The sequence below is a fragment of the Hemiscyllium ocellatum genome, chromosome 50 (assembly GCF_020745735.1).
Source record: "Hemiscyllium ocellatum isolate sHemOce1 chromosome 50, sHemOce1.pat.X.cur, whole genome shotgun sequence".
Classification (NCBI taxonomy): Eukaryota; Metazoa; Chordata; class Chondrichthyes; order Orectolobiformes; family Hemiscylliidae; genus Hemiscyllium; species Hemiscyllium ocellatum.
Window position 1 is genome coordinate 4,360,294 of NC_083450.1, and position 16,283 is coordinate 4,376,576.

General features: G+C 49.7%; 1 protein-coding gene across 2 annotated transcripts; it reads right to left on the bottom strand.

The window, feature by feature from the left end:
- Positions 1–256: 256 nt before the first annotated feature.
- LOC132805494 (diamine acetyltransferase 1-like) lies at positions 257–10,731 on the bottom strand. 2 transcript variants are annotated; one of them, XM_060820603.1, is made up of 6 exons: positions 10,599–10,731; positions 9,451–9,502; positions 8,728–8,808; positions 5,976–6,077; positions 4,607–4,647; positions 257–770 (listed from the first exon to the last, which is right to left on the bottom strand). In XM_060820603.1, exons 1-6 carry the CDS (start codon positions 10,656–10,658, stop codon positions 570–572), a joined length of 537 nt encoding a protein of 178 aa, XP_060676586.1. In that variant the 5' UTR covers positions 10,659–10,731; the 3' UTR covers positions 257–569. The 2 variants fall into 2 exon arrangements, with proteins under 2 accessions (XP_060676586.1, XP_060676587.1); XM_060820604.1 differs by lacking the exon at positions 8,728–8,808.
- Between the last annotated feature and the right edge of the window lie 5,552 nt (positions 10,732–16,283).

The window sequence follows — 16,283 nt, forward strand, 5'->3', positions numbered from 1 at the left end:
GGAAGTGAGTCAGGGATTGTGGGAAAGAGATAGGAAAGGAGTTGTGGATGATTAGATGAGCTGTGGTCTCATGAATGCTGGAGCAGTCAATGGACTCATTCTGCCCCAATATCTGATGATCCCATGGCCCCTTCCTTCACCCCTGCAAACTTTCTAGTGAGTTGCATCTGACAGAATATAGCCGTCAACTTGCAAAATGGGAATATCACAAATATCAGACAACAGGAAGTGTTCACCCAAACACAGGAAGCAACTCTTGAAGAAGTAATAAGTTTAATCTCAATCAAAATTACAGTGCGCAGGACAATTGATCCAACACTAAGGGGTCAGTAACACCGATGAACAGGTTATAGTGGATGTAAAAGACGGAGAGGACGCTTGAATTAGTCAGTGAAAAGATTCTCTCTGATGGCGAGGTGGCAGCAAATCACATGATCATCGTCCTGTAGCATCACATGCTGGAGGGAGGCTATGATTGCAGCGTGACTGGTTTACATAGGGATTCCCCATTCTTCATGGCCAGGCTGCGATTTCTCTTGCTAACAGGGAATTCTCGGTGTTCTCCCTGTTTACGGAGAGGGAGAGGCCGGGGCACTCGGCCCCTTTCCTCCTGCTAGCTTTTCCAGCTGTTCCTGCTCCAACCTGAAGAGATGCCAGCCTTCCGACTTGGTCAGATCCACGGCCCCCTTCGCCTGGTAGAAGTCAATGCTTGGAAAGTTGGTGTTCAGGACGACAAAGTTCAACAGGGAGCACTTGTTCTGTAACGCGATCTGCAAAAATGCACACAATTCACCCGGGTAAGTGTGGGACATGTCCATTAGATCAGTCAAACATCATGATCACAACAGTAAAGCTCCCTTTACATCAAACCACCAAACACTCCCAGGACAGGGTCAGCACGGAGTTAGATACAGAGTGAAGCTCCCTCTACACTGTCCCCCATCAAACACTCCCAGGACAGGGACAGCACGGGGTTAGATACAGAGTAAAGCTGCCTCTACACTGTCCCCCCATCAAACACTCCCAGGACAGGGTCAGCACGGGGTTAGATACAGAGTAAAGCTGCCTCTACACTGTCCCCCATCAAACACTCCCAGGACAGGGTCAGCACGGGGTTAGATACAGAGTAAAGCTCCCTCTACACTGTCCCTACATCAAACACTCCCAGGACAGGGACAGCACGGGGTTAGATACAGAGTAAGGCTCCCTCTACACTGTCCCTCCATCAAACACTCCCAGGACAGGGTCAGCACGGGGTTAGATACAGAGTGAAGCTCCCTCTACACTGTACCCCTTCAGCGATCTATGGACAAACACTCCCCCCTCCAAAATCCCTCTGTCCCTGTGAATGTCCTCCCTTCCCTCCAAAAACTTGAAAGGGTTCAGAAAAGATTTACAAAGATGTTGCCAGGTTTGGAAGGTTTGAGCTACAGGGAGAGGCTGGATCGGCTGACTCTGTTTTCCCCGGAGCGTCAGAGGCTGAGGGGTGACCTTATGGAGGTTTATAAAATCATGAGGGGCATGGATAGGGTAAATAGACAAGGTCTTTCCCCTGGAGTGGGGGGAGTCCGGAACTAAAGGAACGAAGGTTTCAAGTGACAGGGGAAAGACTTTAAAAAGATCTTGAAGGATCTTTGATTCAGAGGGTGGTGCGTGTATGGAATGAGCTGCCAGAGGAAGTGGTGGAGGCTGGTTCAACATTTAAATGGCATCTGGATGGGTATAGGAAGGGTTTTGAGGGATATTGGCCAAATGCTGGCAGGTGGGACTAGATTTTTATGGAATATCTGGTCAGCATGGACGGCTTGGACCGAAGGGTCTGTTTCCGTGCTGTACATCTCTCTGAGTACTCTTTTATACTGTTTCTGCTTCCATAATGTTACCACCTCACAGTTCATCAGGGTCAAATGCTAGCTCCACTGACCCGGCCATCTGACCAATCTATTGTTCGTCTCCTGTAACCTAATGCCTTCCTCACGCCTAGACAATCTTTGTATTATTTGCAAACTTACTTATCGCTCCCTCTCCCACACTCTCACCTCGATCCTTTATGTATAATGCAAACAATAATGGACCCAGCACTGATCCCTGTGGCACACCAATGGACACGGGGGGGTGAGGGGGGGGGGTCTAGTAATATGAACAGCCTTCTACGGCCAGCCTCGGGCTCTTGGTAGCAGGTTTTGAGAAGGTTTGCAGTTCGGGTTGAGGTTCTGGATATAAGTTTGCTCGCAGAGCTGCAAGGTTCATTTTCAAATGTTTCATCACCATACTAGGTAACATCATCAGTGAGTCTCTGGTGAAGCACTGGTGCTAGTGACCCGCTTTCTATTTGTGTGTTTAGGTTTCCTTGGGTTGGTGATGTCATTTCCTGTACCCCCTCCCGACATCACCATACTAAGTGACATCATCAGTGAGCCTCTGGTGAAGCACTGGTGTTAGTGACCCACTTTCTATTTGTTTGTTTAGGTTTCCTTGGGTTGGTGATGTCATTTCCTATGGTGATGTCATTTCCGGTTCCCCCCCCAACATCACCATACCAGGTGATAGCATCATTGAGCCTCTGGTGAAGCACTGGTGTTACTGACCCGCTTTCTATTTATATGTCTAGATTTCTTTGGGTTATTGATGTCATTTCTGGTGGTGATGTCATTTCTTGTTTTTTCCCCTGACATCACACAGGAAATGAAATCATCACTCCAAGACAACCCAAACACACAAACAGAAAGTGGGTCACGAACACCAGCAGTTCACCGGAGGCTCATTGATGATGTCACATAAATTGGTGACGAAATGTCTGAAAACGAATCTTCCAGCTCTGTGCTCATCACGGAGCCAAATTTGGATCAGTCTTGCCAAGTTACCCTGGACCCCCTTTAGCTTTGACCTTCTTTATCTGTCTCCCACATACAACCTTACCAAAGGCTTTGATGTATTAAATATATCAAGCCTCGTCTACGCAGTTGGTCACCTCCTCGAAAAGTTCAACCAAATTGTTAGGCATGACCTCCCTCAGGCAAACCCTCATCTCTCCAAGTGGAGACTAATTCCCTCCTTTAGGATTTTCCTCAATAGTTTCCCTACTGTTGATGATTAGATTAGATTACTTACAGTGTGGAAACAGGCCCTTCAGCCCAACAAGTCCACACCGACCCGCCGAAGCACAACCCACCCATACCCCTTTACCTAAAATAAAAGGGCAATTTAGCATGGTCAACTCACCTGACCTGCACATCGTTGGAGGGTGGGAGGAAACCGGAGCACCCGGAGGAAACCCACACAGACACGGGGAGAACGTGCAAACTCCACACAGTCAGTCAGTCGCCTGAGTCGGGAATTGAACCCGGGTCTCTGGCGCTGTGAGGCAGCAGTGCTAACCACTGTGCCACCGTGCCGCCCAGGATGTGAGACTCACTGGCCTGATCCAAGAAGGAGGGAGATAATTCTCCAAACGGGTGCAGTTTAGGAAAAAAAGTTGAGATGCAGCAAGACCTGGGTGTCATGGCGGAACAGTTGCTGAAGGTTGGCATGCAGGTGTAGCGGGCAGAGAGGAAAGCGCATGGCATGCAGGCCTTCATAGCAAGAGGGTTTGCGCATTGGAGTAGGGATGTCTTGCTGCAGTTATACAGGGCCTAGGTGAGGCCACACCTTGAGTACTATGTGCAGTTTTGGTCTCCTAGTCTGAGGAAGGACATGCTTACAATTGAGGGAGATAGTGAGGACCATAGATGCTGGACATCACAGAATACTAGACTATCTACCCACTAAATATAGTGACATCCCATAAACACACCCATGGCATAGGCAAATTCAGTGCAATAGATTATCTCCATTAGACATAGGAGCAGAAATTAGGCTGTCCAGTCTACTCTGCCATTCACACATGGCTGATAGGTTTTTCAACCCCATTATCCCATTTCTCCCTGTAACCTTTGATCCCTTTGGCAATCTCCATTTTAAATACTCTCCCACAGATTCACCACTCTCTGGCTAAAGACGTTTCTCCTTATCTCACAGGCAATTCTAGCAGCAGGAAGAGAACCCTCAGCTTTCAGCTGGAACAGGGAGAGAGGGAAAACAGCTCCCAAAACCACCTTCAAGACCCCAGCAACTGCTCCTGAAAGACTTAAACTGGCCCTGGGGGAAGCTTGACCCCACCCGTTCAGGCTGCTTCTATTGTCCTGACTGTGGAATGAATCCTGAGCTGTGGATTGGCTCTGAGCAGACTGCTCGGCACCTCTGGCTCAACTCTCCTTCATGAAAAACAAAACTCGGACAAAACGCACCTCTTAATGCCACAGTGTCGTCCCACAGAAGTGAGGCTCTGTTTTATCACCTCAGCCATGTCCTCTGGCTCCAAACCCAGATTGTCCCCTGTGGACCCGACCCCCCTCTCCCTGGTTATCCTCTTCCCCTTTCCCATTCTTGTCTTATCCCTCCCTAATCTTATCTGCCTCGCATCTTCTTATGCTCCCTCTTCATCCTCCTAATGACTTCCTTTCGCTCTCTCTCTGCCCTTTTTATGCTCATCTCAGGTTTCTTGTTGATCGCCTCCCGCTGTACCAGCTCAAAATCTCTCTCCTCCAGGAGACGGTTTTCGTTTTACCTCAGCCACTTTGCGCAGTAACGCACTCCCGATTCCTTTCCCTGAAATAAAAGAAATCTGGTGAGATCCGCTCTGAATTCCAGGGGGTAGGGCTGCTGGTGGAGGTGACTCAGTGTCTCTGTCTGTGGAGAGCTGACTGTACATATATTGAGACCCGTGTTACTCTCGATTAAGCGTGGCTGGGGAGGGGGGTAGGGGTGGGAGTGGGGGTGGTGGGGGAATATTCAGGCACAAACAGCTCTCGGGGCTTTGACGTTCTAAGGAGATAAGCCATCCCGGGACTCACGCAGGAATGTGACAGAGGGAAATGTGACCCCCCACCAGCCTAGAAAATTAGGACGAACAGGGACACAAAACACCTGGGGACAAAGGTGTTGGTTTTGATGTACGTCTTGTATGAGAGAGTGAGAGAAGTGGGGGGGGGGGGGAAGGGGGGGGAAGAGAGAGAGAGAGAGAGAGAGAGACACACACAGCGAGAGTGACCGAGAGAGACAGAGAAAGACAGGGAGAGAGAGGAGAGAGACAGAGAGAGAGAGACAGAGGGAGAGAGAGGGGGAGAGAGAGACACACACGCACACACAGCGAGACACAGAGAGAGAGGGAGGTGGGGAGAGAGAGAGAGGGGGAGAGAGAGAGGGGGAGAGAGAGACAGAGAGAGAGACACACAGTGAGAGTGACTGAGAGAGAGAGACAGAGAGGGAGAGAGGGACAGACAGACAGACAGACAGACATACACACAACGAGAGTGACCGAGAGAGACAGACAAAGAGAGACAGAGAGAGAGAGAGACAGAGGGAGAACGGGTGTAAGGGCCAGAGGAGGTGACAGAGACAGGGAGGAGTTGTAGGGGCTGGAGGAGGTGACAGAGATAGGGAGAGGGTGTAGGAGCTGGAGGAGGAGACAGAGATAGGGAGGGGGTGTTGGGGGCTGGAGGGGGTGACAGTGATAGGGAGGGGGTGTAGGGGCTTGAGGGGGTGACAGAGATAGGGAGGGGGAGTAGGGGCTAGTGGGGGTGACAGAGATATGGAGGCGGTATAGGGGCCTGGAGGGGGTGACAGAGATAGGAGAGTGTGTAGGGGCTGGAGGAGGTGACAGTGATAGGGAGGGAGTGTTGGGGGCTGGTGGGGGTGACAGAGATAAGGAGGGGGTATAGGGGACTGGTGGGGGTGACAGAGATAGTGAGGGGGTGTAGGGGCTGGAGGGGGTGATGGTGATAGGGAGGGGGTGTAGGGGCTGGAGGAGGTGATGGTGATAGGGAGGGGGTGTTGGGGGCTGGTGGGGGTGATGATGATAGGGATGGGGTGTAGGGTGGGGGTGATGGTGATCGATCCACAACTGGGCAGAAGTGGGCGAGATGGCGTCCCCTCACCTCGAAGCTCTTCCATCACATAGAGATCTTCTAAATACACCGCCCTGCCCTTCCAGCCCACGTAGCTGAAGAAATACAATGCGTAGCCCACCACTGTGTGTCCTGGAAGCAGAGAAAGCAAGTGCAAATGAATGAGAGAGATAGATAAATAGAGAGAGAGAGAGACAGAGACAGAGTGATTGAGAGAGAAACAGAGGCAGAGACACAGAGAGAGACAGACAGACAGAGAGACAGAGTGAGAGAGAGAGAGAGAGACAAAGAGAGAGACAAAGAGAGAGACACAGAGTGAGAGACAGAGAGACAGAGTGAGACAAGAAACAGAAAGAAAGACAGAGAGACAGAAAGAGAGACAGAGCAAGAGAGAGAGAGAGAGAGAGAGATAGTGAAATAGAGAGAGACAGATAGAGATGACAGAGACAGAGAGAGACAGAGTCAGAGACAGACAGATAGACAGAGACAGAGAGACAGAGAGAGAGAGAGAGACAGAGACAGAGACAGAGACAGAGACAAAGAGAGAGACACAGAGTGAGAGACTGAGACAGAGAGACATGAGACAGGAAGAAAGACAGAGAGATAGACAGAAAGAGAGAGAGAGACAGAGTGAGAGAGAGAGAGAGAGAGACAGAGAGACAGAGACACAGAGAGAGACAGAGCGAGACAAGAGACAGAAAGAAAGACAGAGAGACAGTGTGAGAGGGAGAGAGAGAGAGAGATAGTGAAATAGAGAGAGACAGATAGAGATAACAGAGACAGAGAGAGACAGAGTCAGAGAGGCAGGGAGAGACAAGAGAGACAGAAAGAAAGAGAGTGAGACAGACAGACAGACAATCAGAAAGAGACAGAGAGACAGTCAGAAAGAGAGAAAGAGAGAGACAAGAGACAGAGACAGAGAGAGAGAGAGAGAGAAAGGGAGACAGAGAGACAAAGAGAGATCCCCCCCCCCCCCCCCCCCCCCCCAATTGACAACTCACAACAGCCCAGCCAGAAATACATCTTGCCCCTCGGGAGATTCATAAAAGATGCATCAGCCTTTTTCTCCTGATGTCACTGGAATTTCCACCCAATCCTGTCATAGCCCTCGACGTAGCCCTTGTCGTTCAGCCCTCTGTAGGATTCTGACCCATGACACCATCTGCTCCTGTTCTTGTAGATAGATGGCTGTGGTTGTTGGAGGTCAGTCATCTCAGCTCTAAGACGTCCCTGCAGGTGTCCCTCAGGGGAGTGTCCCTAGACCCCACCATCTTCAGCTGCTCCATCAATGACCTTCCCTCTATTAGAGGTCAGGATGTTCACCAATGTTCAGCACCATTCACTGCTCCTCAGATACCGAAGCAATCCATGTTCAAAGATAAGACAACTGAGGCAATATCCATACTTGGGCTGACAAGTGGGAAGTAATATTCCACCACATAAATACCAGGCAAAGATGATCTCCAACAAGAGAGAGTCTATCCATCTCCCCATTGACAGTCAATGGCATTACCATCATTGAATTCTCTACCAACATCCTGGGACTTACCATTGAGAGAGAATCTAATCGTCACCCCCTTGACATTCAACAGTGTTACCGTCACTGAATCTCCCACTACCAACATCCTGGGGGTTACCATTGCCCCCCCTTAACGTTTAATGGTGCTACCATCACTGAATCCCCCATTACCAACATCTTGGGGGTTACCATCATCCCCCCTTGACGTTCAATGGTATTACCATCACTGAATTCCCCCCCCCATCAACATCCTGGGGGTTACCATTGTGTCAGAATCTAACCATCGCCCCCCCCCTTGACGTTCAATGGTGCTACCATCAATGAATCCCCCATTACCAACATCCTGGGGGTTACCATCATCCCCCCTTGACGTTCAATGGTGTTACCATCACTGAATGCACTGCCCCCCCCCACACAATCAACATCCTGGGGGTTACCATTGAGACAGAATCTAACCATCACCCCCCCTTGATGTTCAATGGTGCTACCATCATTGAATCCCCCACTATCAACATCCTGGGGGTTACCATCATCCCCCCTTGATGTTCAATGGTATTACCATCACTGAATGCTCCCACCCCAATCAACATCCTGGGGGTTACCATTGAGACAGAATCTAACCATCACCCCCTTGACGTTCAATGGTGTTACCATCACTGAATGCCCCCTCCCCCCCATCAACATCCTGGGGGTTATCATCTCCAATGAGAGGTAATAGAACCATCATCCCCTTGACGTTCAATGGTGTTACCATCACTGAATTCCACCCCCTACCACTATCAACAGCCGAGGGGTTATCGTTGACCAGGTCAGCAGATATATAGGAACACCACTTTTTGCAAGTTCTGTTCCAAGCCACTCACGATCCTGACTTGGGAATATATTGGCTGTTCCTTCAGTGTCACTGGGTCAATAAGACTTTCAACAAGCTGTGACTCCTCCTTAATTTGTGACTCACTACCCAGCCCAACAAGAAACACACCCTGATCTTTGGGAGAATCATTTAAGATGCAATGTCTTTGTTTTCCCAACATCAAGTTTGACCTCAGCAGAATTTCAAGCCAATCCGGTCATAAATCTCACCACAGCCTCCCTAACGGCACTGTGTGGGCTTTACCCTTTAGTATATGGACTGCAGCTCATCACCACCTTCTCAAGGGTCAATTAGGGATGCACCATAAATGCTGGGCCCAGTCAGCTACACCCATATCCCACCAGTGAATAAATAGAATGGCCAAGAGACTGGGGCCCACCGGCGATTACCTCGACACGCCTGATCTGCTGGAACCTCTGCCACAAGACTTTTGTAATAGGGACCTTCTGTGAATCCATCCTGTATCAGACCTGTGGGACATCACAACAGAATGTTCATGTTCTCAAAGTGCCCCACCTTCCAGAAACTCGGTGTGCATCTGTGTGTCTGTGTGTGTGTTCTATGTGAGTGAGAGAGTGTGTATAAATGAGTCTGTGTGTGGGGCAGTGTGTTTTCAAAAGTGTGTGTGAGAGAGAATGTGTGTGTGTGAGAGAGAGAGAGAGGGAGAGAGAGTGTTCGTGTGAATGTGAGAGAGAGAGAGAGTGTGTGTGTGTGTGTGTGTGTGTAAATGAGTCTGTGTGTGGGACAGTGTGTTTTCAAAAGTGTGTGTGTGTGAGAGAGAGAGAGAGAATGTGTGTGTGAGAGAGAGAGAATGTGTGTGTGTGTGTGTGTGTGAGAAAGAGAGAGAGAGAGAGAGAGAATGTGTGTGTGAGAGAGAGAGAATGTGTGTGTGTGTGTGTGTCAGAAAGCGAGAGAGAGCATGTGAATGTACAAAATGGGTTTGTGTGTTTGTGGGGGAGTGTTTATGTGAATGGGTGTGAGTGAGGGAGAGAGTGTATGTGTGAGAGTGTGTGTGCGTGAGTTGTGTGTATATATAAATGAGTGTGTGTGTGTGTGTGTGAATGTGAGAGTGTGAGTGACAGGGTGAGTGTATATCTCTTTAAAAACATCACCTTCTGCTGTTTGAATCACCTGGTGAGCAAGCTTCTCATATTCCGCCAGCTCCTGGAACACAAAAGACCAGTAGAACAGCAATTATACCCACAGGTGTGCACTAAACCCCCAGGTAATACAGGTTCAAATCCCATCGCAGCCTCTGGGCAATATTTCAATTCAAGGATTAAGATCTGGAACTGGAAGCTAACGGGTTCAGTCATGGGGAAGGGAATCTGTCACCCTCTGATCTAGACACACACACACATTCTATCAGACACACACACTCTCTCACATATATACACACTCACCAACACAAACTCACTCACACCTCTCACATGCACACGCTCACTCTCGCACACACACTCTCTCACACACACATTCTCTCTCACACTGTCTCACATGCACACTCTCTCTCACACACCCACACTCTCTCACATGCACACACTCTCGCACACACACTTTCTCACACGCACACACTCTCGCACACACACTTTCTCTCACGCACACATGCACACTCTCTCTCACACTCACACACATGCACACTCTCTCATACGTGCACTCTCACTCTCTCTCTCACACTCTCTCACATGTACACTCTCACTCTCTCACATGCACACGCTCACTCTCGCTCACACTCTCTCTCACATGCACACGCTCACTCTCGCTCACTCTCTCTCACATGCACACTCTCTCTCATATGTGCACTCTCACACACGCACACTTTCTCTCTCTCACACACGCACACTCTCAGAGCCATGGATGTACACAGAATGCACTTTGCCCTCATAACCAGCTCCCTCTCCAGGGCAAGGGCAAGCTGGCAAAACCTTGGTAACTAAGAACCAACAGAAATCTCCCTTTCATTAGCTTGCAATCCCTTTTCCCGCTGTAAAGTGTGGAGTGTTCACAGAGCCGTCCTCTCCCTTCCCCCTCCACCAACCCCCCAGTCTGTCTCAGTTAAACTAGCCACCTTTCAAAGTCTTGTATGGCTGGGGCAAAGGGCATCTGGCACAGAGAGAGAGAGAGAGAGAGAGAGCACTGCTTTCCCCTGACCGCAGGGTCTGCTAGACTTTGTGAAAATTTCTGAGATTCTCCTTGAGTTCTCCAGGGGAGGTGGGGTGTGTGTGTGTGTGTGTGTGTGTGGCTGCTGCTGCTCCTGACACACCTTGATCATTCGGACAATGTGCTCGCTGTCCTCAGGCCTCGCCTCCCGCACTGTAAACATCGTCGCGTTGCTGATCTCTCCCTGAGCAGTCCTACACTCTCTCTCACTCTCCCACACTGCCTCTCTCACTCCCACTAGGGCCACACCCCCCTCTCTCTCTCACTCACACACAATTTGGAGATGCTGTTGGTGGACTGGGGTGTACAAAGTTTAAAATCACACCACACCAGGTTATAGTCCAACAGGTTTAATTGGAAGCACTAGCTTTCGGAGCGACGCTCCTTCATCAGGTGATAGTGGAGTACACAATTATAAGGCACAGAATTTATAGCAAAAGTTTACAGTGTGATGTAACTGAAATGATACATTGAAAAATACCTCGATTGTTTGTGGAGTCTTTCAATGAGAGAATGACCATGATAGTTTCACTTCTTTCATGTGTAAATCACAAAACATTTTTTTATAAGTTACATTCTCAGGTTAACTCTAACAATTGGTGTCAGCCTAAACACACGCACACAGGCACTCCTATACACACACGTATACACAGACACACACACACACATACACACACAGTCCTCCAGACACACACACACTCCCACACTCACACAAGCACCCTCTCACAGACTTAGACCACTTTCCACTCACACACACTCACATATACACTCTCTCTCACACTCACAACCCCCAACCCAGACAGACAATACACCACACACACACACACACTCCTACAGACACACACATTCCCACACACACACTCCCACACACACAAGCACCCTCTCACAGACTTAGACACACTACAGTCACACACACTTACATATGCACTCTCTCTCATACTCACAAACCCCCACCCCAGACAAATACACCACACACACACACTCCTACAGACACACACATTCACACACACACACACACACACACACACACACACACACACACACACACACACACACACACACACACACACACCCTCTTACAGGCTTAGACCACTTTACACTCACACACACTCACATATACACTCTCTCTCACACTCACAAACCCCCATCCCAGACAGACAAATACACCACACACACACACACACTCCTACAGACACACACACTCCCACACAGACATGCACCCTCTCACAGACTTAGACACTCTACAGTCACATACACACACATATACACTCTCTCTCACACTCACAACACCCCCCACCCCACCCCAAATAGACAGACAGACACACACACACAAACCCATATGCACACATATACATATAAGTTTGTGGGGTGAATTTGTACTTGCAGAGTTACATTGTACTCTGCTTAAAAACTGTATGAATTCACGTAAGACTCACTTTTTAGATTAGAATCAGTCTAAACATTATGGCACAGAGAACACAGGGGATTAACACCTTCAACATCTTATCTGGGCTGACACCAACTGTTAGAGTTAACCTGAGAATGCAACTTATATATAAAAATGTTTTGCGATTTACATATGAAAGAAGTGAAACTATCAGTGTCATTCTAACAGATGGAAGACTCAACAGACAATTGAGGTATTTTCCAATGTATAATTTCAGTTACATCACACTGTAAACTTTTGCTATAAATTCTGTGCCTTACAATTGTGTTCTCCACTATCACCTGATGCAGGAGCAGCGCTCCGAAAGCTAGTGCTTGCAATTCTCTCTCTCTCTCTCTCACACACACACACACACACACACGCACACACACACACACACTCTCTCTCTCTCTCTCTCTCTCTCTCTCTCTCTCTCCTGCTGAGACCAAGCTCACAAAGATGTACAGCATGGACGGGTTGGACCGAAGGGTCTGTTTCTGTGCTGTACATCTCTATGACTCTATAATCCCAGTGACAAGGGGTCCACTAAAAGCCCACTTGCTGAGGTTTTAATAGAGGGTGCCCCCTACAGCCATGCATGCTGGGATATCCTCCCCTCCATTAGTTATCTCCCCACAACTCATTCTGGGAGCGGTGAACAATCTAGTGCATCTGTGTATCCATTCCTGAAGGGTTGTTTGGGGAGGTGACAGTGTCTGACAAGGTCTGAGATAACAGAGAACCGAGCCCTCCATCTTTATTACTCACGATTTCAAACTGAAGTCTGATAGATATAGGGAAAGTTGTGGATACAATATATCTGGATTTTCAGAAGGCATTGTTTAACGTGCTAACTCAAAAAGATGACAGTCCATGGTGTTAGAAAGGTAACAGATTAGCAGGGATACAGAATTGATTAACTACTTTTTGTCATTTACATAAATGATTTGGATGCGAGCATAAGAAGTACAGTTAGTAAGTTTGTAGATGACACCAAAATTGGAGGTGTAGTGGACAGCGAAGAGGGTTACCTCAGATTACAACAGAATCTTGACCAGATGGGCCAATGGGCTGAGAAGTGGCAGTTGGAGTTTAATTCAGATAAATGTGAGGTGCTGCATTTTGGGAAAGCAAATCTTAGCAGGACTTGTACACTTAATGGTAAGGTCCTAGGGAGTGTTGCTGAACAAAGAGACCTTGGAGTGCAGGTTCATAGCTCCTTGAAAGTGGAGTCGCAGGTAGATAGGATAGTGAAGAAGGCGTTTGGTATGCTTTCCTGTATTGAGTACAGGAGTTGGGAGGTCATGTTGCGGCTGTACAGGACATTGGTTAGGCCACTGTTGGAATATTGCATGCCATTCTGGTCTCCTTCCTATCGGAAAAATGTTGTGAATCTTGAAAGGGTTCAGAAAAGATTTACAAGGATGTTGCCAGGGTTGGAGGGTTTGAGCTACAGGGAGAGGCTGAACAGGCTGGGGCTGTTTTCCCTGGAGTGTCGGAGGCTGAGGGGTGACCTTATAGAGGTTTACAAAATCATGAGGGGCATGGATAGGGTAAATAGACAAAGTCTTTTCCCTGGGGTGGGGGAGTCCAGAACTAGAGGGACATAGGTTTAGGGTGGGAGGGGAAAGATATAAAAGAGACCTACAGGGCAACATTTTCACACAGAGGGTGGTGCGTGTATGGAATGAGCTGCCAGAGGAAGTGGTGAAGGCTGGTACAATTGCAACATTTAAGAGGCATTTGGATGGGTATATGAATAGGAAGGGTTTGGAAGGATATGGGCCGGGTGCTGGCAGGTGGGACCAGATTGGGTTGGGATATCTGAGAGGCATGGATGGGTTGGACCGAAGGGTCTGTTTCTGTGCTGTACATCTCTATGACGGAGCGTCGGGATAAATGGAGGGTTGCATTTTCAGGACAGTGACCTGTAGCCAGTGGCGTGCGACAGGGATCAGCGCCAAAGCTATTTACAATATGAGTCAAGGACTTGGATGAGGAACGTGAATTTGCTGTCGCTAAGTTTGGAAATAACACAAATATAGGTGGCAAGGCAAGCACTAAGGGAGAGACAGACTCTGCGGAGGGAATTGGCAGATGGAATATAAGGTGGGAAAATGAGAGGGTTTGCATTTTGACGGGGAAAACCGAGAAGCTGGCTATTAGTCCGATGGAGAACGATTCCAGAAAGCTGCAGGATAGTGGGATCTGGGGGTTCTTGTGCATAAATCTTAGAAGGCTGAGGATACCGACCCAGCAGGGGAGGCAACTGGAATATTGGCCTTTATTTCAAAGGAGAATAAAATATGGATCTTGAAAGACCGATGTGAGACATCAATCAGCTGGAATAGTGTAGACAGTCTCTGGCCCTTGTATCTAAGGAATGGTATCCAGCTTTGGAAGCAGTCCAGAGGGATGTTCATTCATTTGATCTCAGAGATGGAGGGACTGTCTGACAGGGAGTGTTTGACAGTTTGGGCTTGTATGTGTTCAAGTCGAGAATAACGAGAGATGACGTTATTCAAACCTACAGGATTCTCAAGGGGACATTGATGGGGGGGGGCGGGGGGGGGGGGGGGTGAATGTGGAGAGGCTGTTTCCCTCTGTGTATGGAAGAGTCTAGGAACCAGAGGGGCATCATCTCAGATTAGGGAGCCCTTCCCATGGATGGTAGAGATGGAGAGGAATTTCGCCTCTCTGTGGGGGGAGAGAATCTGCAGACTTATTTCCCATAGAGGGCTGGCCAAGCTGGGTCACTCAGTATATTCACGGCTGAGTGGGATTTTTACTCAGGGAGGGCAACGGCCAAAAGGCAGGAAGGTGGAGTTGACAATTATCAGATCGGCCGTGATCTCGTTGAATGGCACAGCAGGTCCGATGGGCAGAATGGCCCACCTCTACTCATCCATCTTATCATATCTCTGCCATCCTCTCCGGTCCCTACACATACCCCCCCATTTCTATCACCTCCTCCAGGTCCCATACCCCATCCCTATCCCTGTCACCCCCTACACCCCCTCCCTATCTCTGTCACCCCTCCAGACCCTACACCCCCTCCCTATCTCTGTCACCCCCTCCAGCCCCTACACCCCCTCCCTATCTCTGTCACCTCCTCCAGCCCCTACATGCCCTCCATATCTCTGTCACCCGCTCCAGCCCCCTACACCTCCTCCCTATCTCTGTCACCTCCTCTAGCTCCCTACACCCCCTCCCTATCTCTGTCACCCCATCCTGTCCCTAAATCCCCTCCCTATCCCAGTCACCCCCTCCTTATCTCTGTCACCTCCCCCAGCCCCTACACCCCCTCCCTATTTCAGTCAACGCCTCCAGCCCTACATCCCCTCCCTATCTCTGTCATCCCTCCAGTCCCTACACCCCCTCCCTATCTCTGTCACCCCCTCCAGCCCCTACACTCCCTCCCTATCTCTGTCACCTCCTCCAGCCCCTACACTCCCTCCCTATCCCTGTCACCCCCTCCAGCCCCTACACCCCCTCCCTATCTCTGTCACCCCCTCCAGCCCCTACACCTCCTCCCTATCTCTGTCACCCCCTCCAGCCCCTACACCCCTTCCCTATCTGTCACCCCCTTCAGCCCCCTACACCCCCTCCCTATCTCTGTCATCCCCTCCAGTCTTAAACACCCCCTCCCTATCTCTGTCACCTCCTCCAGTCCCTACACCCCCTCCCTATCTCTGTCATCCCCTCCAGCCCCTACACCTCCTCCCTATCTCTGTCACCTCCTTCAGCCCCTACATGCCCTCCATATCTCTGTCACCCCCTCCAGCACCCTACACCTCCTCCCTATCTCTGTCACCTCCTCTAGCTCCCTACACCCCCTCCCTATCTCTGTCACCCCATCCTGTCCCTAAATCCCCTCCCTATCCCAGTCACCCCCTACCTATCTCTGTCACCTCACCAGCCCCTTACACCCCCTCCCTATCTCTGTCACCTCCTCCAGCCCCTACACCCCCTCCCTATCTCTGTCACACCCTCCAGCCCCTATACCCCCTCCCTATCTCTGTCACCCTATCCTGTCCCTAAATCCTCTCCCTATCCCAGTCACCCCCTCCTTATCTCTGTCACCTCCCCCAGCCCCTACACCCCCTCCCTATCTCAGTCAACCCCTCCAGCCCTACACCCCCTCCCTATCTCTGTCACTCCCCCCAGCCCTACATCCCCCTCCCTATCTCTGTCACCCCCTCCTGCCCCTACAACCCTCATGGTATCGCACATCCACCACCCAACTAGCCCCTGGTTGGGGTAAGGCTGGGTTTGGGTGGCTGGAGGTGAGGGGGTGGGTGTTGTGGGGTTGCTGAGCTCTGCATTACCTCCCTCAACCTCCTACAGCCTGAGGACAGGCTG